At 36.7% G+C, this 24,628-nt stretch overlaps 1 protein-coding gene across 1 annotated transcript in view; it reads left to right on the plus strand.

The window, feature by feature from the left end:
• Nucleotides 1-20,587, plus strand: part of snrnp70 (small nuclear ribonucleoprotein 70 (U1)) — a 107,519-nt gene extending 86,932 nt beyond the window's left edge. Inside the window, exons 8-10 of the mRNA XM_028813670.2 lie at nucleotides 9,061-9,162; nucleotides 13,066-13,153; nucleotides 19,205-20,587. Coding sequence (XP_028669503.1) covers nucleotides 9,061-9,162; nucleotides 13,066-13,153; nucleotides 19,205-20,096 — 1,082 coding nt within the window. The 3' untranslated portion in view covers nucleotides 20,097-20,587. The remainder of the gene's footprint in view (nucleotides 1-9,060; nucleotides 9,163-13,065; nucleotides 13,154-19,204) is intronic.
• The last annotated feature ends 4,041 nt before the right edge of the window (nucleotides 20,588-24,628 follow it).

Here is a 24,628-nt window from a genome sequence, read left to right on the forward strand (position 1 = left end):
CCTTGAATTGCAATTCACCAAGCTGCAATATTGACTCCTGCACTGAAACAGACTTTTTTGTGTGAGTGCGTGCTATAGCCCGCACTTGAATTTGCTAAAAAAAAAAAAAAAAAAAACCTAAATGCATCTTTAAGTTGAAAATTTCACTAATGTATTACATTTGTATTTTGTAGAATTTTCAGTTTGGAATAATTGAATGTCTACATAGCACATTTTATGTACATTCTTATTTAACTCTTTACTACACAACATTGTGCATAGGTTCAGGAGTTTAGATCCTAATAACACAGTGAAATAATTTTAGGGTAATTAGTTTTACATTCTGAACTGACTATTGTAGTTTTATATGTTGTGGTATTTAGCTAGTACATACCAGGATAAAAGCATTTATATTCTTTTTAGAATGAGAGGCTGTCTTATTATTGTTTCAAAAGGCTTTGGTTTCAAACCTGTGCCTTTAAATAGAAATGCCACTTTTTTTATTGTTCCCCCTCCCCATCTTAACTGTTAACTTGCCAGTCTTGCATTATAAGTAAGTTTATTAATTTATTTGGATGAACTCAAACTATTAAAATGATACTTGTTACATGATTTAACATCCTAGCTTAGATTCTTTTGTGAAATTTTAATCCTGGGAAGATTTAAAGAGTTATTTTCTTTCTACCCCATACCAGCCAAGAATGAGAGAAAAAGAATGCTGATGTTGGACCTTTCACATCATCATGGGTATATTTGATTCTTGTTGCACCATATTAGAGGTTTATGCAAACTGTCTAGTGTTCATTCTCCACTATAGTATTTTCCTGAGAAAACCACTTGATTGTTAAGATTGCAACTCAGGTTCTAGTCATGCTTTGCTAAATTACCACTGCGCACTGTAGACTGAATTGTGCCTGAATTCTTTATTTCCAATTTTTGATATACACTTAGGCATTTGCATTCATGCACAATCATACCACCATTTATTATTTTAGGAAGGAAGTTTTTTTTTATTATTATTTTTTTTTAGTAAACAGTGATGCACATCACTCAGGCTGTGTGTTGCGTTTTTGCTCATCACATTGTATTTTTATCAGCTTGCAGTTAAGTAAAATCTAATGTGGACTGTCTTGAAAACAAGATATATTTTTAAAGTGTCAGTTTCCTTAGACTTTCCTGTTTTTCCAATATGGTATATTGGTTAAGTCTTTAGACTTCAGACCCTGAGGTGGTGGTTTCAGATCACGCCACTATCACTGCATGACCATTAGCAAGCTACTTCACTTGCAAATGCTGCAATCTGGAAAGGGGGGGTTGTAAGCAGTTGTACCTCAAATCTAAGCACCGGTTTGTACTTCACACTCAGAATGTGTATGCACACGCATCATGGCATCCTTGGAAATTAAAGCAACACGTGTGAAAGTTGCGGTACCAGCAAAAAAATCAGAGGGCGCAGTTTTATAAAGTCGGAATGAGACGTCGGTGTCTCTGTTTACTATCTACATGTGACAGCCGCTTTGGAGATCTTTGGAAGGTTCAATGTGTGTGCTTCAATGTTTGATGAATGGTTCCGTGTGGTGCAGCAAAATGCCAACATATAAATGCATTCATGGTGCTTTTATATTCAAGCATCCCATATGTCCTAACATAATGACACAATACTTTTTAAAGGTCTCGCATACCATCCTTTTTTTGCACCTTCACAACAGCATCACAATGTACGGCAGCATATTTGAGCCACAGGGAAAAAATTCAGGGACACTGAAAAGGTCTATTTTTGTGATTAAAGTGGAAATTTTGGCTTTAATCTCATACTTTATCTTTAAAGTAGACTGTCATAAACGTCATTTAAAACTGAGTTGTTATTCGCTACATGCTTCTGGGGCTTCCTCTTGAACTGACAGCAGTGGCAAGCAGCTATTGCCACACAGAACACATTAAATTTACAATACTCCAGCTCTCTGTACATTTATAATCCTTAGATTTATACTTGATATCACTTTCATGATATGCATTTATGTATTTTACATTTTACAAATAAATCATTAACTGCATTTAAATAATGAATTACTTTTAATTACACATGAGGGCAGAATGGTGGCAGAGCGGTACCACTGCTGCCTCGCAATAGGAAGTCACATCCCTTGTGTTCCCTGCCTGGAGTTTGCATGTTTTCCTGGTGGGTTTCTGCAGTGTGCTTAGGTTCCCTTCCAAAGACATGCAGGGTTGGGGATTTGGTGATGCTAAAATGACGATAGTTTGTGTGTGCTTGTTGTTCACCTTAAGATGAACTGATGCCCCATCTAGGGTTTGTTTCTTCCTCACGCCCAATGCATGCTGGACTGGGGGTGTCCCTGGATTGATGGATGTAATCATTAAATGTCCATCCTTTTCAGAGATATTGTGGCAAGGTGTCCTCGGAATTTAATGGATGTTTTGGGCAATTCACAACATGGCAAAGCCAAATATTTTCTCACTGTGATATCATCTCCCACTGCTACCTGGTGGAATTTTCCAGATTTACGTAAAGTATGCGCACAAGTATAAACAGTACAATACCTGTGTGGCAGTAGCATCCACAGGCGCAAGAATCACTTTGTGTGATGTATAAACACTGCCTTAGCCTCCTTGGATAGAGGCTTAAGTAATTGTAAATATGAAACCTTGGAGGATCAGAATGTGCATTTGAAGAGTGTATTATTCATTATAATATAGTGTCTAAGAAATTGTGAAATTGATTTGGCTGATCCTTATTTCAGGTTGTTACTAAATGAGTTTATGCTGTTTGATATTTGGCCATGAAGTTTATGCCTTTTAAACAAACATGGTATTCTAAAGAACATTGTCTGTTTGTCTGTCTTAAGTAACTAGTGTGTGCACCAGAACATAAAAAAATATCTTTATAGCAGATTATCTTTAACTGTGGTCTATGGGAAGTAATAGGCTGCTAGTCGTGATTTAGCAAAGTATAATGACATGAGTCTGCATTAAGTGGTTTCTTCAGAAAGTTTATATGATGGTGATCTGGAATCTAAATAGCACTGTTATGAAGAGAGTGCAAGCTTTCTTTCCCTGCTCATTATTTTTTTTTTGTAGCAAAAAATGTCATTCTCAGACATAAGTTACAGTAAAGTTAGTTTAAAAGTTACATTTTAGCCATTTTTGTTGGGATGGGAGGGAGAAGTTTAGTAAATGTAAGTTTTGAAATAAGAAGCGAAGGGGGCTCAGGTAAGCCAGCACCCCCACCCCCTCAGAAATCATGGCTACTCCAAGACTCAGCATTGACTGCAGGTTCGTGGAGAAAGTCTCCTCTCCAAGTTTCCAACCAGTTCAACGCAGGACACACTGCAGCTGTGGTGGTAATGTGTTTTGTGGTTTTTTTTTGTTAGTTTGTTTTTTTTCCTTTTTTTTTTTTTTTAAAACAAAAAAAAATATATATATATAATATATTATATTATATATATATATATATATATATAGATATATATATAGATATATATAGATATATATAGATATATATATTTTTTAAAAAATTATACATTTGGGGATGGTGGGAATGGTTTTAAAGATGTAACCCTTCCACCCTGTCGTGCATTGTAAGATGCCAATGCACACAAGCAAATATAGGTAGCCCACTTATCAATTCACATGGTATTATTGCATTAACTAAAAGAAATACATATCCAAAATGTGTTTTTAAAAACAATTTTGGCTCTGTTTAATAACGCTTGCTTTCGAGAGTGTCATAGGTTGGTTTTTATTATCTATGCTGTATATACACACACAGATGATATGTTGGGTGTGATAAATAACATTTTTGATGTTATAATTGGTTAGTGCATTTCATTCTAGGTACTTTGAATGGGTCATTTGAATTCTTAAGTATTACGTTTTTAGTTTTTGCTGGTTTTTCAAATACTGACACACATTTGCCAGGCATTGGCACTGTACTTTTCTTCTATTCTTTGCTAAGATTTATTTTAATCAACAATTCCAGTTAAAGGTTTGGGCATACCTACTTACAAAAGGTTTTTATTCTTCAAATTAGCCTTCCTTTGTACACTTTTTTGAGGAAGCCACCTGGGGTGCTTTTCCAGCAGTCTTGGAAGTTTCTGCCTAAGCAGAGTACTTGTTGGCTATCTCTTCACTGTCTAGAGCAACTCATCCCATACCATCTGTTTGGTTTAAAATAGCTGACTGTCAAGCATAAGTTATGTTTGCAGCACTCCTTCTCTGCTCTCATTTGCTCTTACAAAGCTTGGTGGTGTGTTCTGGGTTATACTGTTCAAGTGTGCTTTTAGTTCTAAGTAAATTTTCAGCAGTATCACCTGCAAGCCACTCACCCACCCCATTGCACTTCCTTTCCTACGCTCCGTTCACCTTCTCGGTGCCTCTCAAAGACAAAGGGTGTTTGGTGACAAAAGTCCCAAATTTGGGCTTATCAGACCAAATAACAAATGTCCACAGATCTGATGTGCATATCCTGTGTTTCTTGGTCTAAGCAAGTAGTTTTCTTCAGTGGTCATTAGTTTGTAGAAATTCTACCAGGCATGATTTATGCAGCTTCTTTTGAAATATTTGTGATTTGTCTATTTGAAATTAGTGAAGCATTAATTTTATCTTTAATCTGAGGTGAAGCTATTTGGCACTTTCAGAGGATGCTGACTCCAATAAGATTATTTTTTGAAGCCAAGGCAGCTTCCCTCATACCCCCACTGTAGTGCTTGATGATTTTTTCAACTGTTTTGAATAAATCTTACTTTTCAAAACTGATCTTTTTCTTCTAAGATAATGGTGGACTACCATTTCTCTTTGACTTGCTGAGGTGTTCTTTCCCTGTGGAATACTATAGCCAGAAGCAGTGGTTACCTACCAAATAGGGCTATTTGTACCCACTCTACCCTGTGACAACACAACTAATTGGCTCATATACTGTACATTAATGAGAGAATTTCCACAAGATAACTTTGAAAGTAGCACACATACCAATTAGGATGATTTAATGATTATGGGTGATCATTTTCCATCTCTAAATGTTACTGCTGTTACAAATGACATCTACTTTTTTATATACAAGTCCAGGGTGTTAAATTTTAGTTTTAATAAGAAAGAAAATTACTTTAGAAAAATTTATACATAGTTGTCTTGGTTAAGAGAATGTGTTTTCTATTTATAGAATTTAAGCAAATCAAAATGTCTATTTCTCAAAACAAAAACAAATCGGCTGAGTCAATTTAAAGTAGTTCATCGCATTTACTGAGTACAGGCTGAAAGTGCTGTAACAAGTTACACTACAAAATCTAAAAAAAATTTTGATTAAAAATTAGTTCATAAAAACAAAGTAAATGCTTAACATAGACTGATACTTAAAGTATACTTCAACTTGATTTAATATTTTGAGCTGTGGCTAGTTAGCAACAAAGGAGAAGAAAACGTTTCCTGGAATTTTTTGTGGGTTTGGTGATTGCAGGAGATGTTAAGAAGTCAATGACCAAGTCAGACATCGTCATAGTTTTGGAGACCAAGACCAACTGCTTTGCCACCCATCCTGGACACCAGGGACCTTTAGTGTGTCCAAAATTTTGAGTGGTATTCAACACTTGTGGCATTTTTTCATATTTTAAATTCATGTCAAGTTTTGAAATGTGTTAGTTCCTTTTATATTTTTCTTCCATCTATGTATAATACACTTTTTTTTTTTTTTGGTGGGTTGATCTACTGTGGCTAAGTTTGTTTATGCATTTTATTTTATGGAAAAGTGTGACTGAGCCAGGTAAGATTTGAACCCTTTTACTAAAAGTTAGCCTGCAGTCAAACACAGCAAGAGGAAATGTAATGGTGAACATGAATAGAAGTCAGTAGGTTTGTATCTGAATAATGGGACAGATAAGTTACGCTTTTTCTCACTTTATTTGTAAAGTGCACAAAAAACATTTTCATAATCCTGCTGTGCCACATTGGGACAAGAATTTTTGCTTTTAAGGTTAACTGCTGTTTTTTATGATCTGTACTAAAGCAATTCTTAAATTTTGATTTCCTTAAGGCCTTATTACATTACACGATTTTTCCAGAGGTTTTCGTTTGCAGTGTTCATTTGCATTATTTTGACATATTGGTCACGCTCCTAGAATGCTCACATGAAAGCCAGTTGTGCAGTTTTACATCTCCCTTAACTCTGTCCAACCCGGCTGTGCTCTAGCCTGGACAAAATCGATCAGGTTTGGTTTTGGCTTAAGTCACAGTGATGGAGTCGTGTCTGTGCAACAGCTGACAACAAATTAGCACCTACCTGGAAGTACAAACCATATAATGGTGCTACGTGGATTAAGGTACGTGGGTGTTTTGAACCTGAAGAGAAGCTCATTTGTCTGTCCCGTGTTTAACGTACCCATAGAGAACATTAGAAAGGAATTAAAGGGCCAATATTCCTGTTGAACTTGTGCATGGAAAACATTTGTATAGTGCCAGCTCTGGCAGGCAACACATTATTGGTTGTCAGAAAAAGGAGCAAGCTTACAGTATTGTGTACGTTTTGAAATTTTGCTGTAAAGTCATTACAGGAGTTGTTTAATTTTTCACATTGTTACAACTTTATTAATGCAACTGGTTTGATAAAGACAGACCAGACTTTTCATATCCTTTGCTGTTCCTCTGTGCTTTGCCCCTTCCTATTTTCTACTTTTTTCTTGTATTGCTTTAATTCTTCCCTAGTCATTTGTGACACACTCTAATAGTTATAATGCACTAAACTGTATTTATAAATTCTTTTTCTGGTCAAGTGATAGTCATTTATTTTCCTCTGTCACTTAGGATTCAAAAACGATATTACTTAATGGTTGTATTTGATAAGCATGATGGCCCTGGCTCTTCAGGGCCAGGATGTCCTTAGACATCCTGTTAAAAGGGTATGCTAGGCTGAATTCGGATGTTGGTACAGTAAAAGTTGTACAAAAATACGTGATTTTTAACTACAAGTTATTTAGTTAAAAACTGTTTTTTAGATGTTGAGCCATGCTCATTAGCTTTGTGTTTGTATTGTGGCTTTCAAACACTCTTTTGCAGTTTACATTATTTTTCTTTTAACAGTGGCACCAAAGTGTACTCTGACTTGAGGTAGATTCAGTTATTTAAAATTTCCCACTGGTTAATTTTGCCATCAAACATCAACATCAAACTTATACTGATGCTGCATATGGCTGGCCAAATGTGTGAGTGACATTGCCATTTGAAAACAATGTGTTCCTTTCTTTCTCACCTCCATAGGTTCCTAAAGAATCTGTATATAAGGTTGATTAAAACTTGGATATGGTAGAGTCACAGGAGTAATAGGGAGAGAAATGTTAACTATATGCTTTTATAGAATTGCTTTGCCCAGACCTGACCCACATTTTAAATTTTGGACAAAACCAGCACTTGTAAAAAAAAAAAAAAAAAAAAGGAAAATCCTGAAATTTTCTTGATACTCAAATATGAAGTCAACAGTACAAGTGGCACCTGATGTGAGGGTTCTGCATCTTGTAGAGCTGCCAATTGTGGTCACATTAGGCTTTTAATATGCACATAAATTGTGTGATTTTAGGAGTTTTTACATATTTATACTGCTTACATTTTGTAATTCTGTCATTTCTGATGATCCTGTATACTATGCTTTTCATATTTTTCTGATAACATTTTTGAGTGCTTGTAAAAGGTCTCCTGAATATGTAAAGTAATGCTTGATTCACATAAATGGTTTATTACAAGCTGTACCTATCTGATGTGATTCCTTAACAATTTCTTAACTTCATTGCATTAATTACAACCTTATGAAATTGTGGGGTGTCAACAGAATATAGTGTAAAACTTTTTTTTATGGCCGTGAAGTTAAGTCGCCCACAGAATCATTTGATGTATTAAATAAATTTGAAACTAGCCATTAATTGGTTAGCAAGTAGAATAATTTAAACTTGTGTGTGGTTTAAGCTGTCACATTTTCAAGAGGTTTTCTCGAAATCTTTTAGTAATATGTTCTTGGTAAGGTCTGTGAGTTTACCAATCAAGATACCTTTATTTTAGTCATTTACTGTTCCTGAGAAGTGGAACATTATGAGCAGCACAATTTCTAGAATTGTGAACTGTTCTACAAAGAATATTTGTTGAAATCTTCTGTCCCTTGATTACACTGTTTTATCAGTCTTTGAAGTAACTTCAGTATAGATTTTGGGCAAGGTACAAAATTTGATTTAAAACTAAAAGAAAACTTGGTAATGGAATTTAGCTAGTGCAGGATGGGTTTCTGCCAATCTTTTGCTCTATTTTGGTTAGTTTTGTTTTGTATGAATGAGTGCTTGTTCGTATTTATTTTAAAATGTGTCTTAAGTTTATGAACGTGGCTTTTAAAAGTGAAAATGTCTAGAAATTTAAAGCAAAGGGAAACAGTTACTTATTTTAGTGTTTAATGAAAAACCTGATACACATTCTTGGACGTTTTCTGTTTGATTGCACTTTCTTTTTGAGTAAATCTGCAGGTTTCAGTGGATGCAGGTTAGTCACATTGCTTGAGGATTTGATTATCTTCAAAAAGTTTTCTTGATGCCCAGAGAGTAGGCTTTGGCTACTAATTGGAGAGCTGTTGTCTTAATTGCCTACAAGTTTCTCTCATTTTAAGTAGCTTTGCACAAAATAAAGCTAGGACTGTCTTGGTATGTTTTCCTTAACTGTATGCTTGTCTGCTTGTTCATATGTTGATTATTTAGAACTTCTGGGATAGGCTTTTGGAGCCTTTAATGTGCTGGTAGATGGAATCATGCCCTCTCAGACAAAAATAAATTGGGTCAGTTTTAAACAAGGTAGTAAATGGGCATGTGTGCAATTTTGCCCAGTCATTGCACATTTAAAGTTTTTTTTTCTGCTGTATTTTAAGCTCAATTAAATTGTGCATAGATGTTCTGCATTTGTTCCATTGTGATGAGTTTTGGGGTTCTATTTTGATTTGTGTGGGAGGTGGGAGGGAGAGAAGGAAAGTCTTTTGCTAATCTGTCTGCTTCACCCCTCCCCCCTTCCTACTTGCTGCTCAATCTGATATCGTCTTGTGCTAAAAAGCTGCCTACAAACATGCTGATGGAAAGAAGATTGATGGCCGTCGAGTACTTGTTGATGTGGAAAGAGGACGTACTGTGAAAGGTTGGCGCCCCCGCAGGCTTGGTAAGAAATGATAGTATCTAATTATTTAGAATTTATCCTGTCCTAAGAGCACTGGTCATGACCTAAGAACATCTCGACTTTACATGGCACGATGGCATCCTTTTTATATCTTCAATGGGTAATTGTATTATAGAGCCAGTCACTAAATGTTCATTTAGACCAATGTTTTCCAAACTGTGGTGCACACACCTGCAACAAAATGGGCAGTAAGCATGAGACACTTCTAATAAAGTGCAGTAGCTCTTGCACACTAAGGTTTTAACAAGGTGGTTTGAACTGAGATGCACAAAACAGTACTGTAATTCTTTTGTTGATAGTCTGTTTTACTTTTTACACACATTTATGAGCTTGACTAAATTCTTTTTTTTGTCTTTAATCAAGCCAAATTCTCTTAGTGTTGACACAAGTGTGGTCAACACACAAGACAAGGTGAATGCAGTAAAAAAAAAAAAAAAAATCGTATTCTGTTCAAGCAGCATTAATGTGTATACTGTCCAGTGTTATCCATCCCTTCAGGAATTTGTAAAAATGAATGAATGTGCTGTTTGATCTTGTTAAAGGATTAATAAGTATCTAAAAACATTTTGAATTTGCGCATTTAATTTCCATTCATGCACCATTACTTTAACTTTTATTCATCACCCATTTGAGGTTCCTCTTCCTCTACCAAAAAATAATTTCTGCAGCAACAACAGCTGTCAGTTTTAAGACTAAACTTGTAGTTTAAATGAAAACCACTTTTGGATTTCCAAGTACAAATAATGGAATTCTTACACAATCAAGAAGGCACCTACTGTACTAATGCCCTTTGCCACAACATATGCGAGGCAGGCTTTTTTTTTTTACTTTCGCATCAATGAAAAACTTGTCACCAAAGAAATAATGCTTAAAGCGATCCAAAAGTGAAATTATCTTCAGTTAATCATAACTTTCAAGTTTGGGCCTAATAAGCCCATTCATCTAATTTAGGTAAAAGTGACCTTTGAAATGTTACTGTTTAAAAATGCAACAACATAGTGGTGCTCAGAATAGGCCATTGATTGAAAAAGGGTTTGTGTGATCAAAAGTGTGGGATTCATCGACTTAAACAGTGCCAAAATGTTTTTTTTCTTTGATAAAATGTGTTGAAGCTGCATCAAATTCCTTTAACTTGATGTGGACTAGTTAGTTTTATTTGCTATCTTATGGATTTTTGATAGAATGGCTAGCATGACTAAGTGGTTTCTTATATTGTGATATTTTCAATATGCTACTTGCCATTTTGTCTTCACTTGTCATTGAGGAGCTAAATAAATGATCTTGTATACTGAATTGCTTTCTGTCATTCCATATTTGCCTTACAAAAGGAATGTGACACATGAAAAGATGTGCTTTAACAGACTTTATTACAGCCAATGGTTATTAGTTGGTCCAAAGGTTATTTAAACCTTAAATATTCTACCTAATCTTATCTCACAGCTTTTAAAGGATTTATTCCTGTGGCATACACACTGGGGTGCACCGATACAATCTGACAGCTGATACTGATGTGGAGTATCTAATTAAAAGCCTAGGCTGATCCACATTACTGGTAGAAGTATTATCTAAATTATTGCCAACAGCTGAAGTTTGAAAGTGTGACTAATACCTACTAAAACACACTGTAAAACTTGCTTTTCTTAAATTAGTTATCACTTATTATCCCCTAACCATCTAGGGTCTTGGGGGTTGTGCTATGCTCAGACGTTTGTGCAGATGTACTATATTTTTTGCAGTGCTTCCAAATTTTGTTTTTCAAGCAACAGTTTTGGATATTTAGAGATTTTATACAACTCTTGGCAATTTATAAAAAAGGCTGTTTGCTCTAAAATATATTCATCACTGTAGGTCAGTGAATCAATCCGTGCAATTTTATGGCAGGAAACTTTTTTCACTACTTTTTGAGAACAAAATGGTAATGGTAGAAGTAAAGACCCTTGTGTTAAGTATATATTAGAGATCGGTCACTTTCATAGTAGCTCTTCACACTTGATGTAACCTTTCCATGATAAAATCATATTCTAAACAGTTTTATATTCAGGTACACATCTTCATTATCAGTTCCAAACTAAAGGAAAATAGTGGTTCTTTTTAATGGCCCACAGTGTCACCGACGGTACTGTCATACAGCTTGACAGGAATGCTGCCTTGAAACCACAACTGACTACATTTGCGTATTTGGCTGACACTTTTATCAAAGGTGACTTACATCATTTAACATATATTAAACAATTGATTACATTTTTTGGTTTTCCATTTGGATCCCAGGCAGGTCAAGTGACTTGCTCATGGTCACACAGTTTCAGTAGCGGGATTTCAACTCACAACCTCAGAGTTTGAATTACAAAGCCTTAACCACAACACCACACGTATCCACTTCTGTGCATATATGGGTGTGGAATATGGGAGGAATGGCAGTGCAACAAGAATATTTGAAAATATTACATTCAAACTAATTATTAAACTTTCATTGATTTTTAATTATAGTGCGATAACAAACTTGAGTTTTTTGAAAAATCTTACATTATCAAAAAAAAGGTTATTTTTGAATTCCTCATTCAAATTTTTATATATCCATTATCCCACGTAGAAACATGATATGAATTGTACTTCTGGTTAAGCATTCACCGGCTACTAGGTTTTGAACTGAGTTTTTGCCTCTCCCTTAAGACAACATCAAACCTGTTTGATTTTGTCAGGGAGAGTTGCCGATTAGTAGGACTGAGTCACTGGAAATGTCTGACTACATAACTGGTGAAATGAACTGCTACTGCCCCAGAATCGGTAAAGTTATGTAAATAAAGTAACAGACCCTTGAGTGAAATGGCCTGCTTTAAATAACTACTCATGTTTGACGCCACTTGTGCATGCAAAATTGTTGTTACTTAAAGACAAAAATCAAAATTCAGAGCACCTTCTCTAAAAGTCTTTAAAGTCACTGAGTGCATTCAGAGATGACCATTTTTGTGAAGTGTTGTTTTCAAATGTCCGTCTCGGTAAGGCTGCCTTTTCTACTTGCATAACAGTGTATAAGTCATAAGTACATTGTGAGCAAAAAAGTAAAAATTTTGATTTAAAAAACACACTACATTTGTATGTCTTTCATTGGTATTGAAGAGAACACTTGCAAGTAAGATTGTTATTCTTCTGTACACATGACGACGTACCTAAGTTTAGATGGGTTTGCTCTATCACGAGATAATAATGTTCTTCAGTTGAGAAAAGCAACCAAGCTACAGTTACAGATTAAAAAAGAAAGACCGCTCTGTGAAAGGGCTGAAATGTATTTTTTTTTTATAAACATTTGAAAGCTTAAGCTAGATTTTTGATTTGGTTGTCAAGAATTACAATATTTGAAATTACATATTAATTTGTCTGATTTTGACAAAATATTAAACATTTACAAGAATTGTGCTCAATTTTACATTCTCAGATGTTGACTCTTAAACCATTGCATTTTATTCTCTGCGGCTTATTAAATACCAGCTATTCTAATATCTTTGTTATTGAAAAAATAGAAGATCGCTCTTTCTAATTAAAGTAGTAGTTTAGTATTCCGGCCGGCCATGTATAATTAAGTTACTTGGTATCAACTGTCAAAAAAAATTGGTATTGGTGCGCCCTTAGTGTTGTGTTGCTGCATTTCTTTTCTCTCTTCCTTAATCTGTTTTTTTTTTTTTTTTTTTGCCTAATAGCACTTTGAATATAATTCCTCAGCAGTTTAGTAAATGTCAGGCTTATTACAATTCCTTTGAACAACTTTTTACACTAGCTGTTAGTACATTAACAAGAGGTTTGCTCGTGAGGTGATTAAAAAAAAAATACTACTGTATTGGCAAGAGAAGTGTTATATTCTTAAAACTAAGTAGGTATTTTGTGTTACAGGTGGTGGTCTTGGTGGCACACGCAGAGGTGGTGCAGATGTAAATATCAAACATTCTGGCCGAGATGACACCTCACGTTATGATGAAAGGTAAACTATTTGAAGTTTTTATCTACTGTTTTGTCCCATAGAAATGTCATTATGCAGCTTGAGATGCTGCCAACAGCATTGGCACCCTTCCATTACTTAGAATCATAGATTTCCATCAAATAAGTTAAATCAGACAAGAGTAATTGGCATCCACTATTCTTTGTTTTGAATTCCTTAAAGCAGACACTTGATTTAGGACTTTACATATGTTTTAAAAATGGATTGGATAAAATTATTGGAACCCTTAACATATTTTGTAGCACACTGTTATGAAGCAATATATAGTTAGGTCCATAAATATTTGGACAGACAACTTTTTTCTAATTTTGGTTCTGTACATTACCACAATGAATTTTAAATGAAACAACTCAGATGCAGTTGAAGTGCAGACTTTCAGCTTTAATTCAGTGGGGTGAACAAAACAATTGCATACAAATGTGAGGCAACTAAAGCATTTTTTTAACACAATCCCTTCATTTCAGGGGCTCAAAAGTAATTGGACAAATTAAATAACTGGAAATAAAATGTTCATTTCTAATACTTGGTTGAAAACCCTTTGCTGGCAATGACATCCTGAAGTCTTGAACTCATGGACATCATCAGATGCTGGGTTTCCTCCTTTTTAATGCTCTGCCAGGCCTTTACTGCAGCAGCTTTCAGTTGTTGTTTGTTTGTGGGCCTTTCTGTCTGAAGTTTAGTCTTCAACAAGTGAAATGCATGCTCAATTGGGTTAAGATCAGGTGACTGACTTGGCCATTCAAGATTTTTCCACTTCTTTGCTTTAATAAACTCCTGGGTTGCTTTGGCTGTATGTTTTGGGTCGTTGTCCATCTGTATCATGAAACGCCACCCAATCAATTTGACTGCATTTAGCTGGATTTGAGCAGACAGTACGTCTCTGAACAGAATTCATTCGGCTGCTTCTGTCCTGTGTCACATAATCAATAAGCACTAGTATCCCAGTGCCACTGGCAGCCATGTACACCCAAGCCATCACACTGCCTCCACCGTGTTTTACAGATGATGTGGTATGCTTTGGATAATGAGCTGTTCTACGTCTTCTCCATACTTTTTTCTTGCTATCATTCTGGTAGAGGTTGATCTTGGTTTCATCTGTCCAAAGAATGTTTTTCCAGAACTGTGCTGGCTTTTTTAGATGTTCTTTAGCAAAGTCCAATCTAGCCTTTCTATTCTTGAGGCTTATGAGTGGCTTGCACCTTGAAGTGCACCCTCTGTATTTACTTTCATGCAGTCTTCTCTTTATGGTAGACTTGGATATCGATACGCCTACCCCCTGGAGAGTGTTGTTCACTTGGTTGGCTGTTGTGAAGGGGTTTCTCTTCACCATGGAAATGATTCTGCGATCATCCACCACTGTTGTCTTCCGTGGATGTCCAGGGGCCTCATGTATAAACAGTGCGTACGCACAGAAATGTTGCGTACGAACGTTTCCACGCTCAAATCGCGATGTATAAAACCTAAACTTGCCGTAAAGCCACGCACATTTCCACGGTACCTCATACCCTGGCGTACGCAATTTCTCCACTCGGTTTTGCAGACTGGCGGCACCCAGCGTCAAAGCAGTGCTACTGTTCCTGTATGGTCACCCTTTCTTTCTTAGACCCACATTCCTGACGCAGCTTTATAAATACACTGAAATTAACTGCATATTGTTTTAGTATAATGCATCTGATTGTAATTAACCTGTAGCAATATAATGGTCCATGGAATAGCCATAATATTCCAAATACCATTACTGCTTTAGCGTTGTTACGCTCACTGCATCTTCTTCTTCTTTCAGCTGCTCCCGTTAAGGGTTGCCACAGCGGATCATCTTTTTCCATTATTACTCTCACTGCATCACTCAGAGTATTTATATCACTGTATCTGAGTGGGAAATCACAGCAGCAGCTGATCGGAAAGGGAATTATCAGTATACAGTTTCAAGCACACACTACCTCAACCACGGCAAAACGTGTCAAAGCCATTCCTGTACGGACCTCGCGTTTCAGAAACAGTTTCATCCCAAGAACTATAAACGCACTCAATCAGTCCATCAAGTGCTCCTTGTAGAACTGTTTGTACTTATTAGTACAATTACCAGTACCCCACTGTAAACTTACACTACAGTTATAATATTGCACAACCTGCGCCACTTTATAAAGCGTGTATGATGACGATATAATTTTTAAGATGAAATGCAGCAAAATATGTTGCTTATAGTATACAGATAAAACTTTAACTTTATTTAAATAATCTGTATTGTTAATAATTAAACATGTGAGAACACTGTGCCGCAGCGCTAGCTAGTTCATGGATAGCTCCAGCCTTGTGCTGTATTATTGCTGGTGCTGACGCGACACTGCAAGGATAGACTGATAGAATAATTAAACATGTACTACGAAGATATTTCAATGTTCCTTAAAAGTTTTGAAGAATCAGCGTTCTAAGCTTACAGATGGCTTAACGTCTATTACAGAGCTGATTGTGTGGCGATTGGGTATTTGGAGAAAGAAAAGTAAGGACTGGAATTGGAGGCTAGTATGTTTGAAAGAGACAGTACTTCTGCAATAAATTATTTCATCGAAGGTCGCACATGGCGCAGCAAACCTCTTGTGTGAGATATGAACAATCACTGTGCCACCGTGTTCCTATGTTTAATAACATGCTTTCATTCCTATCATCATGAAAAAGATATCACGTATACATCTCAGTATTTTAATTATTCAGAGAGCTGTAATATCACGAATGCAATGGATTCTGTGTCCTGTCGGAGAAAGAACGGAAGCACGTAGTGATTCACACACACAGCACATAGAAGATCAAATACAGAACAAAGCATTTAACATGCTACTTGAGAAACTGGTAAAATAAACGATTTTAAGATGAAGTTTATGATGTTCTACTTTAATGACAAAATAAACTACGTGATTAAAGTGGAAATTTCGAGATTAAAGTTCACATTTCGTGCTTTTTCCCCCACTGTGCCTATTTTTTTTCTCTGTACCCTAATAAGCTTTCATATGACACTCAGACGGTGGGCTATGAGTCGCCTTTTCACGCCGACTTTGATATGTGATTTCTTTTTTATTTCGGGCACTGTGCGACTTTGTGAACTTGAGCTTTCGAGTTTCTCCGACACTATGTCACTCGATCAACTTCCTTTTGTTGATTAGACCACTGTTTAAACCAACAAATAGTAGTTTTTCCTTTGCCTCCACTTGGTATTCGCTGAAATTCTTCTATTTTCCCCCGTGCTTCTCCTATTGTCATTTCACAGAAGGCTGAGCTTAAGGGCTATTTATATTGATTTGCATAATCAAAGAGGCGTAATTCTGGGAGGAGTTGGGGCGGGACAGAAGGCGCGAGCACGTCCGTTACTTTTCACGCTGATCGGGATTTATGTAGTGGAAGAACGTGAAAGTTTGCGGGCGCACAGATTCCTGCATCTGGATTTTTCTGTGCGTACGCACATTCGGCTTTTGTGCTTACGCCATGTTATAGTGTGAGTTCTACGCACGGCGTTATACATGAGGCCCCAGGTCTTTTTGCGTTGCTGAGTTCACCAGTGCTTGCTTTCTTTCTCTGAATGTACCAAACTGTACATTTTGCCACTCCTAATATTGTAGCGATTTCTCGGATGGGTTTTTTCTGTTTTCACAGCTTAAGGATGGCTTCTTTCACCTGCATGGAGAGCTCCTTTGACCGCATGTTGTCTGTTCACAGCAAAATCTTTTGCATGCAAGCACCACACCTCAAATCAACTCCAGGCCTTTTATCTGCTTAATTGATAATGACATAATGACGGACTTGCCCACACCTGCCCATGAAATAGCATTTGAGTCAATTGTCCAATTACTTTTGAGCCCCTGAAATAAAGGGATTGTTAAAAAAAAAAAAAAATTGCTTTAGTTGCCTCACATTTTTATGCAATCGTTTTGTTCACCCCACTGAATTAAAGCTGAAAGTCTGCACTTCAACTGCATCTGAGTTGTTTCATTTAAAATTCATTGTGGTAATGTGCAGAACCAAAATTAAAAATAAGTTGTCTGTCCAAATATTTATGGACGTAACTGTAAGCTCTTTATGTAGCTCTGAGTGAATGAAACTCTCTCTACTGACAAGTGTGTATATAGATAGATAGATCCAAAACTTATTAATACATATTGTAATTCCTCAGTTTTTCCAGGTTTTTTTTTTTTCAGGTTTATTCAGTTAAAATGCAATGAATTAATTAAATGGTGAAAAGGCAAGCATCAAACTGGCAGACATTTAAATTTAAAGTTTAGATTAGAAAACTGAAAAAAGAATTTGAGAATATTACAAATGGACCTTCAGGGAACCACTGATAGGTTACAACCTACAGATGTTTTATAGCAATTAAAGTAAATTAAGCCTTGCTTGCTTGTAGGTTGAAGCAAACCATTTGTACAGATGTCCCAACTTCTGTTGATTAAATTTTCTCTGTCTTAAAGCAGAGTTGGAGCACACTGTGTTGCTACACCATCTGAAGCACTTGGACAATATTCCATTGTTAATGGCAAGAAAACTGCAGTTTTTAAATGAAATGAGCGAGAGCATTATTATGCTTAGAGGTGTAGGCCTTTCATTTAGAGAAACTGTAAATAAGTGAGTATGGTGTCCTACACAATGCTAAGATTATTGGAAAGTGGGAGAAACTCTGGTAGGAAGTGATCTGGCAGACAGTCACAACCCAATCAGAAGACACAATTCTGAGGTTCACCACTTGCATACTAGGTGCTTCACAGCACAGCAGTTTCAGGCAAAGCTTAACAGTGGTTGAATAAAGGCATGTAATGGTCTCTACTGTTAAGAGTAGACTTTATCCAGTCTTCAGTAGCCCGCAACTGGTATTTGAAGACCATATTTTGTCCTTTAAGGATTGGCTTTCCTACTGTCACTCAAACTGTCAAACTTGCAACACAAAATCTACTCTTCTTTCTGTAAACAGAAAATAAAAGGCATGCCAAAATACCTTATGGCAGAGGGTCTTCTAGTATGTTCTGGGGGCCCATTGTGGCTTCAAGTTTTTATTTTTTTTACACCAGATTTGTAATCAGCGACAACTGATAACCATAAACTCATTATTTTAGGTGTTTTTTTCCTTATTCAGAAAAACATAGCAGCTTGATTTTTTACATTTACAAGTCATTTAGAAATACTATTTTCCTATAGATTTAAATGCTTAACTCTCTTTTGTTTATTCATTATATTTTGCCCTTTCATTGTATCTCAATAATGACACTTAAAAGCGAGCATAGCGGACACCCAGGCAAGTGACACTGAATCATGAAAGGCTGCAACTACTTTAGCATCAGACCCACTAATTAGTGAATAATGGATTAAACAATTTGAACACCAGGAAAAGCAGAATGACAATCTAGATGAAAATGTTTAAAAGAAAGAAAAAAAAAACTTTATTCCTATGCACCTGCTTAGTACTTTTTTTTTTTTTTTTTTTTAAACCAAGCTTAGTTTTACAATTTCCATATTGTTCCCAAGATTCAATCTTGGAAATAACAGTTCACTTAATTAGCCCAGGAGTCCAATTTTAAACAGAAGCTGTTTGGTGCAAAGCCTGCTACCACAATGGGTCCCCAGGACAGAATTTGAGAACCCCTGCCTTGTGGAGTAATGTTTTCCTGCCTTGTGGAGTAATGTTTTTAAGGGTTACAATAGAAATGTTAATGCAAGATGCTGCTGTTGATGCTGATTAACCCTTAAGAAGAGCAGTATTTTTTTATTAAAACGTTCTTGGGATTTTACATAAGTTAGCTCCAAGTGTTTACAGTACAAAAGCAGTTTGAGAAGTTTAATTCAATTGCACATACAGAATCCTGTTTTAATTCATGTAGTTGAACTCTCAATGGAGATATCCATCTCTCTATCTATATCCATCCATCTCTCTATCTATATCCATCTGTCTCCTGTGGTTGTTGCCTACATTTGTAAATACTACAAAGTTAGACAAATATGCAAACTTTTTTCTTTATTAATGCTCTTAATACAAATTTTTCCCCCCCTTTTTAGGGATAGAGAAAGAGAAAGAGGAGAACGGCGTTCTGAACGAAGCAGAGAGCGAGAGAAGGATCGTGGAGAGCGCAGACGCTCTAGGTCCCGTGAGAGACGCCGTCGGTCCCGGTCAAGAGAGAGAGGCGGAGTATTAGCTGCAGAGCGTGGTGGGGGGGCAGGTGGTTTGATTGTGGGTAGCTCTGAAGAGAGTGGAAGCAACCGTCGACGAGAAAGAGAGCGACCAGGTGTTGTGGCTGGGGGAGGAGGAAGCAGAGAGCGCAGTCGTGACAGAGAGAGAGGAGGAGCTGATCGCAGCGACAGGAAGAGGAGAAGCCGCAGTAGAGACAGAAAGCGGGAGCGTGACAGAGATCGTGGTACAAAAGATGAAGGGATACCTGAAGGTAATTCAGTCATGCCTGATCTTAGTACAGGAGGGGAAAGTTTACAGGATGAACACAACTCCTTGGCTTCTGCTGCTCCAGAAGTTTCCAAAGATGATGGAGGAGAAGCTGTTGTGGGAGAGGAACGCAACAGAGAACGTGAAAAAGACAGAGACAAGGATAGAGAGAGGGACAGAGACAGACGGCGTAGCCATAGAGATAAAGACAGAGAGAGAGAGAAGGATCGGGACAGAGAGAGGAGGAGAGATAGGGATAGGGATAGGAGTGACCGAGAACATAAACGGGAAAGAGAGCGTGAGAGGGGTGAAAGAAAAGATGATAGGCAGCAACAAACTTCTCTGCCACCATCATTGCCAGACAACAATGGTATGGTTCAGCTTCCCAGGGAATCGCAGCAAGAGGAGATGGGTCAAGATACATTCATGGATCAGGAGTCTTTTCAGTCTGGGGATGGTTACATGTCTGCAGAAAATGGTTACAAGATGGAACCAACCGTAGAGGGATATTAAAATTTCATTTTGTTTTTTGCACTGTAGAAATCTACATGTTTAAAGGCTGTTGAAATATACTGGTCATTGACAATTCTGCAACTTTAAGCCAAGGCACTCGGTTACTGTTCAATAATTTTATTTCTTTACTTTCTGCATGAATAGGGGAGCCAACTGTACTTAATACAAAAGTGGAATGTTTTTTGGACATCCAGTTATTGAGGGGAAATGTTTCAATTTTCATACTGAATATGAGAAGTTCACTTTTCCAAGGATGCTGCCCTTTTAAGGTTGAATCAGTTTTAGAAATGCTGTCCATGCTTGTGGTAGTTAAATGGCCTGACATTCAGTATTTACTAACATTTGTGCAGTTTTTACAGATTAAAATCAAGGTCCAGCTGGGCTTTAAGGCAGCAATTCTGCTAGGTGTGAAAATTCATCATTAACATAGTATGTCAGTCTTAATGGGCCATGGTAAATTGCTGCCTGTTTGTGAGAAATTTGAAAAAGGTGACTGTGTGTAAAAAATGATATAGATATATATATGTGTGTGTGTGTGTGTATGTATATATAATTAATATATATATATATATATATATAGATACACACACACACACTTATGTGGGAGATCATCACGGTGTCTGTAATTAACATATGCCTAGACGTTCCTCTTGCATTCACATGTTATGTAGGTGAACAGCTTGATGTATAGGGTGTTTTTTTTTTTTATTAAACTTAGATTTTTCTCAATAAAGTTTTTTTTTTTTAATAAAAAAAATTCCATTGTTTTATTTAACGTGTAACTAGTCAACATAGTCAAAGTAAAAAGTATGTGAACCCTTTTGAATTATCTGGTTTACTGCATGAATTGGTCATAAAAAGTGATCTGATCTTCATCTAAGTCACAGGTACTGATATACACAATGAGCTTAAGCCAGTGACACACAAATTCTACTCTTTCATGTCTTTATTTTACAAACGCATTCCATTTTCACAGTGGTAGTGGGAAAAAGTAAGTGAACCTTGGGATTTAATAACTGGTTGACCATCCTTTGGCAGCAATGACCTCAACCACGCACTTTCTGTAACTGCAGATCAGACCTGCACATTGTGCGGGGGGAATTTTAAAGCCCATTCTTCCCTGCAGAACTGCCTTAACTCTTCCATATTCTTTCCCTGATGCAGCAAAGCAGGCCCAAATCATGATGCTCCCTCTGTCATACTTTACTATAGGGATGATGTTTTGATGTTGATATGCAGTGCTCGTTTTACACCAAATGAAGTAATGCTTGTACCTCCCAAATAGTTTTGGTTTCATCGCTACATAAAACATTTTCCCAGTACCATTGTCGAGTGTCCAAGTGCTCTTTCACAAAATTTTTCATAGCAGTGGCTTCCTTCTTGGTGTTCTGCCATGGACTCCTTTCTTGTTCAATGTTTTGCGTATAGTTGACTCATGAACAGATGTTGGCCAGTTCTAATGACTTCCAAGTCCTCTGCTGTCACTCTAGGGTTTTTCTTTACCTCATTGCTGACTTTGCGTTGTGCTCTTGGGGTCATCTTGGCAGGGCACCCACTTTTAGGCAGAGTAGCCACAATACTAAATTGTCTGCATTTATAGACAACTTGCCTAACAGTAGACTGATGAATATCTAAAATCGTTGAGATGACTTTGTAACCCCTTTCCAGCCTTATGTAGATTGAGAATTCTCAATCAGCTCTTCAGACAGCTCTCTTGTGCGAGGCATGATTCCCATCTGGATATGCTTCTTGTCAAAAGCTCAAACTTTGATGATAAAAACAGTAATTCTAGGCCACACCTCGGAACTTTTCATTAAATGGACTCCAGGTGTGCTAAATTCTGACTGCAATGAGCTTTTTAAAAAGTCATTTGCTTAGGGTTCACTTTTTCCAACCTTCAGTTTCACAGTTTGAATGATTTATTCAATATGGTAAAAAATTCTCTGAAAATCTATCTTTAGTTATAGGAGACTGTTTGTTTGTTCATTATTGTGACTGACATGAAGATACGACCATGTTTTATATGGGAATTAGACATAAATATAGATAATTCCTAGGGGTTCACATACTTTTTACTTTGTATGTATCACAGAATCTAATCATGGTGTCCCAAACATGTCAGTAGTTCTCATTATTTTAAATCCTAAGTTGGTCAAACTCCCTTCTAATTGGAGAAGGAAGGAAGGATTAATTAGAATGGAACAATGTGGAATGACTTGTAACAGCAGCAGCACCTATGAGAACCAGTTAGGATGAGCATTAGTCATTTAAGCAGTGGAAATATTTTAAGTACAATAAAGAAAAGGTCTAAACAACTGGTAAAACTCATCAGCTAGTGTTAAATCCTTCAAGAGATTAACATGTAAAAAAAATCTGGAATGGTTTGTGCTGGCCTGGTATTCTAACTTTGTAATTCACAAGCCACATACGCTCCTCAATAATGGCAGGACCCTGCCATTTTGCCAAGAACTTGTGCGGGTCAGATGGAATCATAACCAAAACAAGATGACCAGGTTTGAATTCACGGAGCTTACAGCATCTATCGTATAGACGTTTCTGGGTTTCTTGTTCACCTTGCTGATGCTCCATACAGATAGAATAAAGTTTAGAAATCCTGTCTTGCAACAAAATTACCCGATTCACAAAGCTTGGCCCAAGAGCTTTTGTCCGGATTCCTGTCCATTCCTTACGGATAACATCCAGGATGCCTCATGGGCACCTACCAAACAACAACTCGTTCAGACTCGAGCCAGTGGATGCCTGCAGTGATTTCCGCACCGCAAACATAATGAAAGGCAGGACAGAGTCCCAAGATGTTCAAAAGTAAAATGAACTCCATGTGAAGACAGAGGTGACAGTTCCGTGTCTCAATTAAAAGCATGCAAAAACATCTGCCGCCTCATAGGGGTGTGCGTCAGGATTGGGACCCCCAACAGGAGCAGAGGAGGAGAGAGACAAAGCAAGAGCCCAAAAAGGACAGGTACTGTACAGGCTTTTAAATATAAAGCTTTGCACGAGAAGCGCTTCATGTGACACAGCAGCAGACCAACAGCTAGCAGAGCAAAGAGAAGGTAAACTATTTGTTCCCATTGTATCAGCATTGAAAGAAGGGGGTTTTGGAGAAGGTACCACCTTCCTTCTTCACAATATGAATATCTGCTTGCACACACTATATATATATATATATATATATATATATATAATTCATTCTCATCATGCTTATTTCTCTTTGCAAGAAACCTTTTAATCGCAGCACTCTGCTGTTCCCTTCCCACAGCAGCATTATTTTGAAAGGCATAGTGGCAGTTCAATCCTGGAGAAGCCCCGTCATGCAGGTCTTCGAGTCTGTGGGTGATATGGAAGGGGGCACTAAACACTAGGTGGCATTGCCCCACCACATTCTCGCTCACTGAGAACTATATACCAGGGTAAGCTCAGAGTAGCTATAATTATTGCTACTTTTAAAGTCTACAGACTCCGCTTATCACATTCTCATGTGAAAGCAACAGGAAAAAAATAGTGCACAAAAAATGGTTCTAGTGTCCCAATTTCAATGATCTGTGACGGTCTCAAAACATACAACATGTACTAAATCTGCAGCAGTGGACCTTAGCCTATCTTTTGTAATTTATTTTTTTTGGTTGGGGGAAAAAAAGTCCACGTTTTTGGTTTATTTTTTCCTGGGATGAACAAGGTTAAGGAGGCTACAAGCCTGTAAACGTGTTTTATTGAATTGAATGTAATTCAAAGGCCCAAAAATGACTAATTGCAGAAACACCAAACATTTAAAATAGTTTCCTTCCTACTTAGAAAATGGAGCTTAGAGCAGTTCCTTAATGAAAGAGTAGCTATATATCTAAATGTACTGTTTAGAGCAATTACTAAAAGAACCGCTCCAATGCTAAAGTTACTCTATTGTACTGTGTAGCTGCGTTTTCCCAAAGTTTCCAAAATTCAGCAGCTCCAACTTAAAAAAAAAAAAAATGGGATTCAACAAAAGCCTGACGTGCACAAATGATTCCACAGACAAAATATCTTCGTTTTTAAAAGTTTAGTTAAGTTTGAAAGAAAAAACAGTTCACACAAAAAAGAAAATTAAAAATAGCAAAAAAGGAAAAATTATAATAAGAAAAAATTTGGTTCTAAGCTTAATCTTGTTACATCTTAAATCGATACTAGTCACTTATAATTTCTGAAACATTTCAAAACGTTCAGAAAACTGTATGCTTATCCCATTTCTAAATTTAAATGGGTTTATCAAGTACAACAACTGAGTTTATTATCTTACTGTATCTCAGTTATAGCAAGAAGTCTTACTGTATCTCAGTTATAGCAAGAAGATTCTATCTCTTACTAACTTAAAGGGGGAAGAAAGACTATACCATTGTCTATGACTATATAAGAAATTATGTTCTATTCAAAGAAAGCAAACATTAATATGAGTTTAACTCAAAACTTTAACTTTCTAAAATTGGCTCTTACATTTCCGGCCCCTAATTGGCTATGCAGGAGCGGAGACAATTACTATACTT

The sequence above is a fragment of the Erpetoichthys calabaricus genome, chromosome 11, assembly GCF_900747795.2.
Source record: "Erpetoichthys calabaricus chromosome 11, fErpCal1.3, whole genome shotgun sequence".
NCBI lineage: Eukaryota > Metazoa > Chordata > Cladistia > Polypteriformes > Polypteridae > Erpetoichthys > Erpetoichthys calabaricus.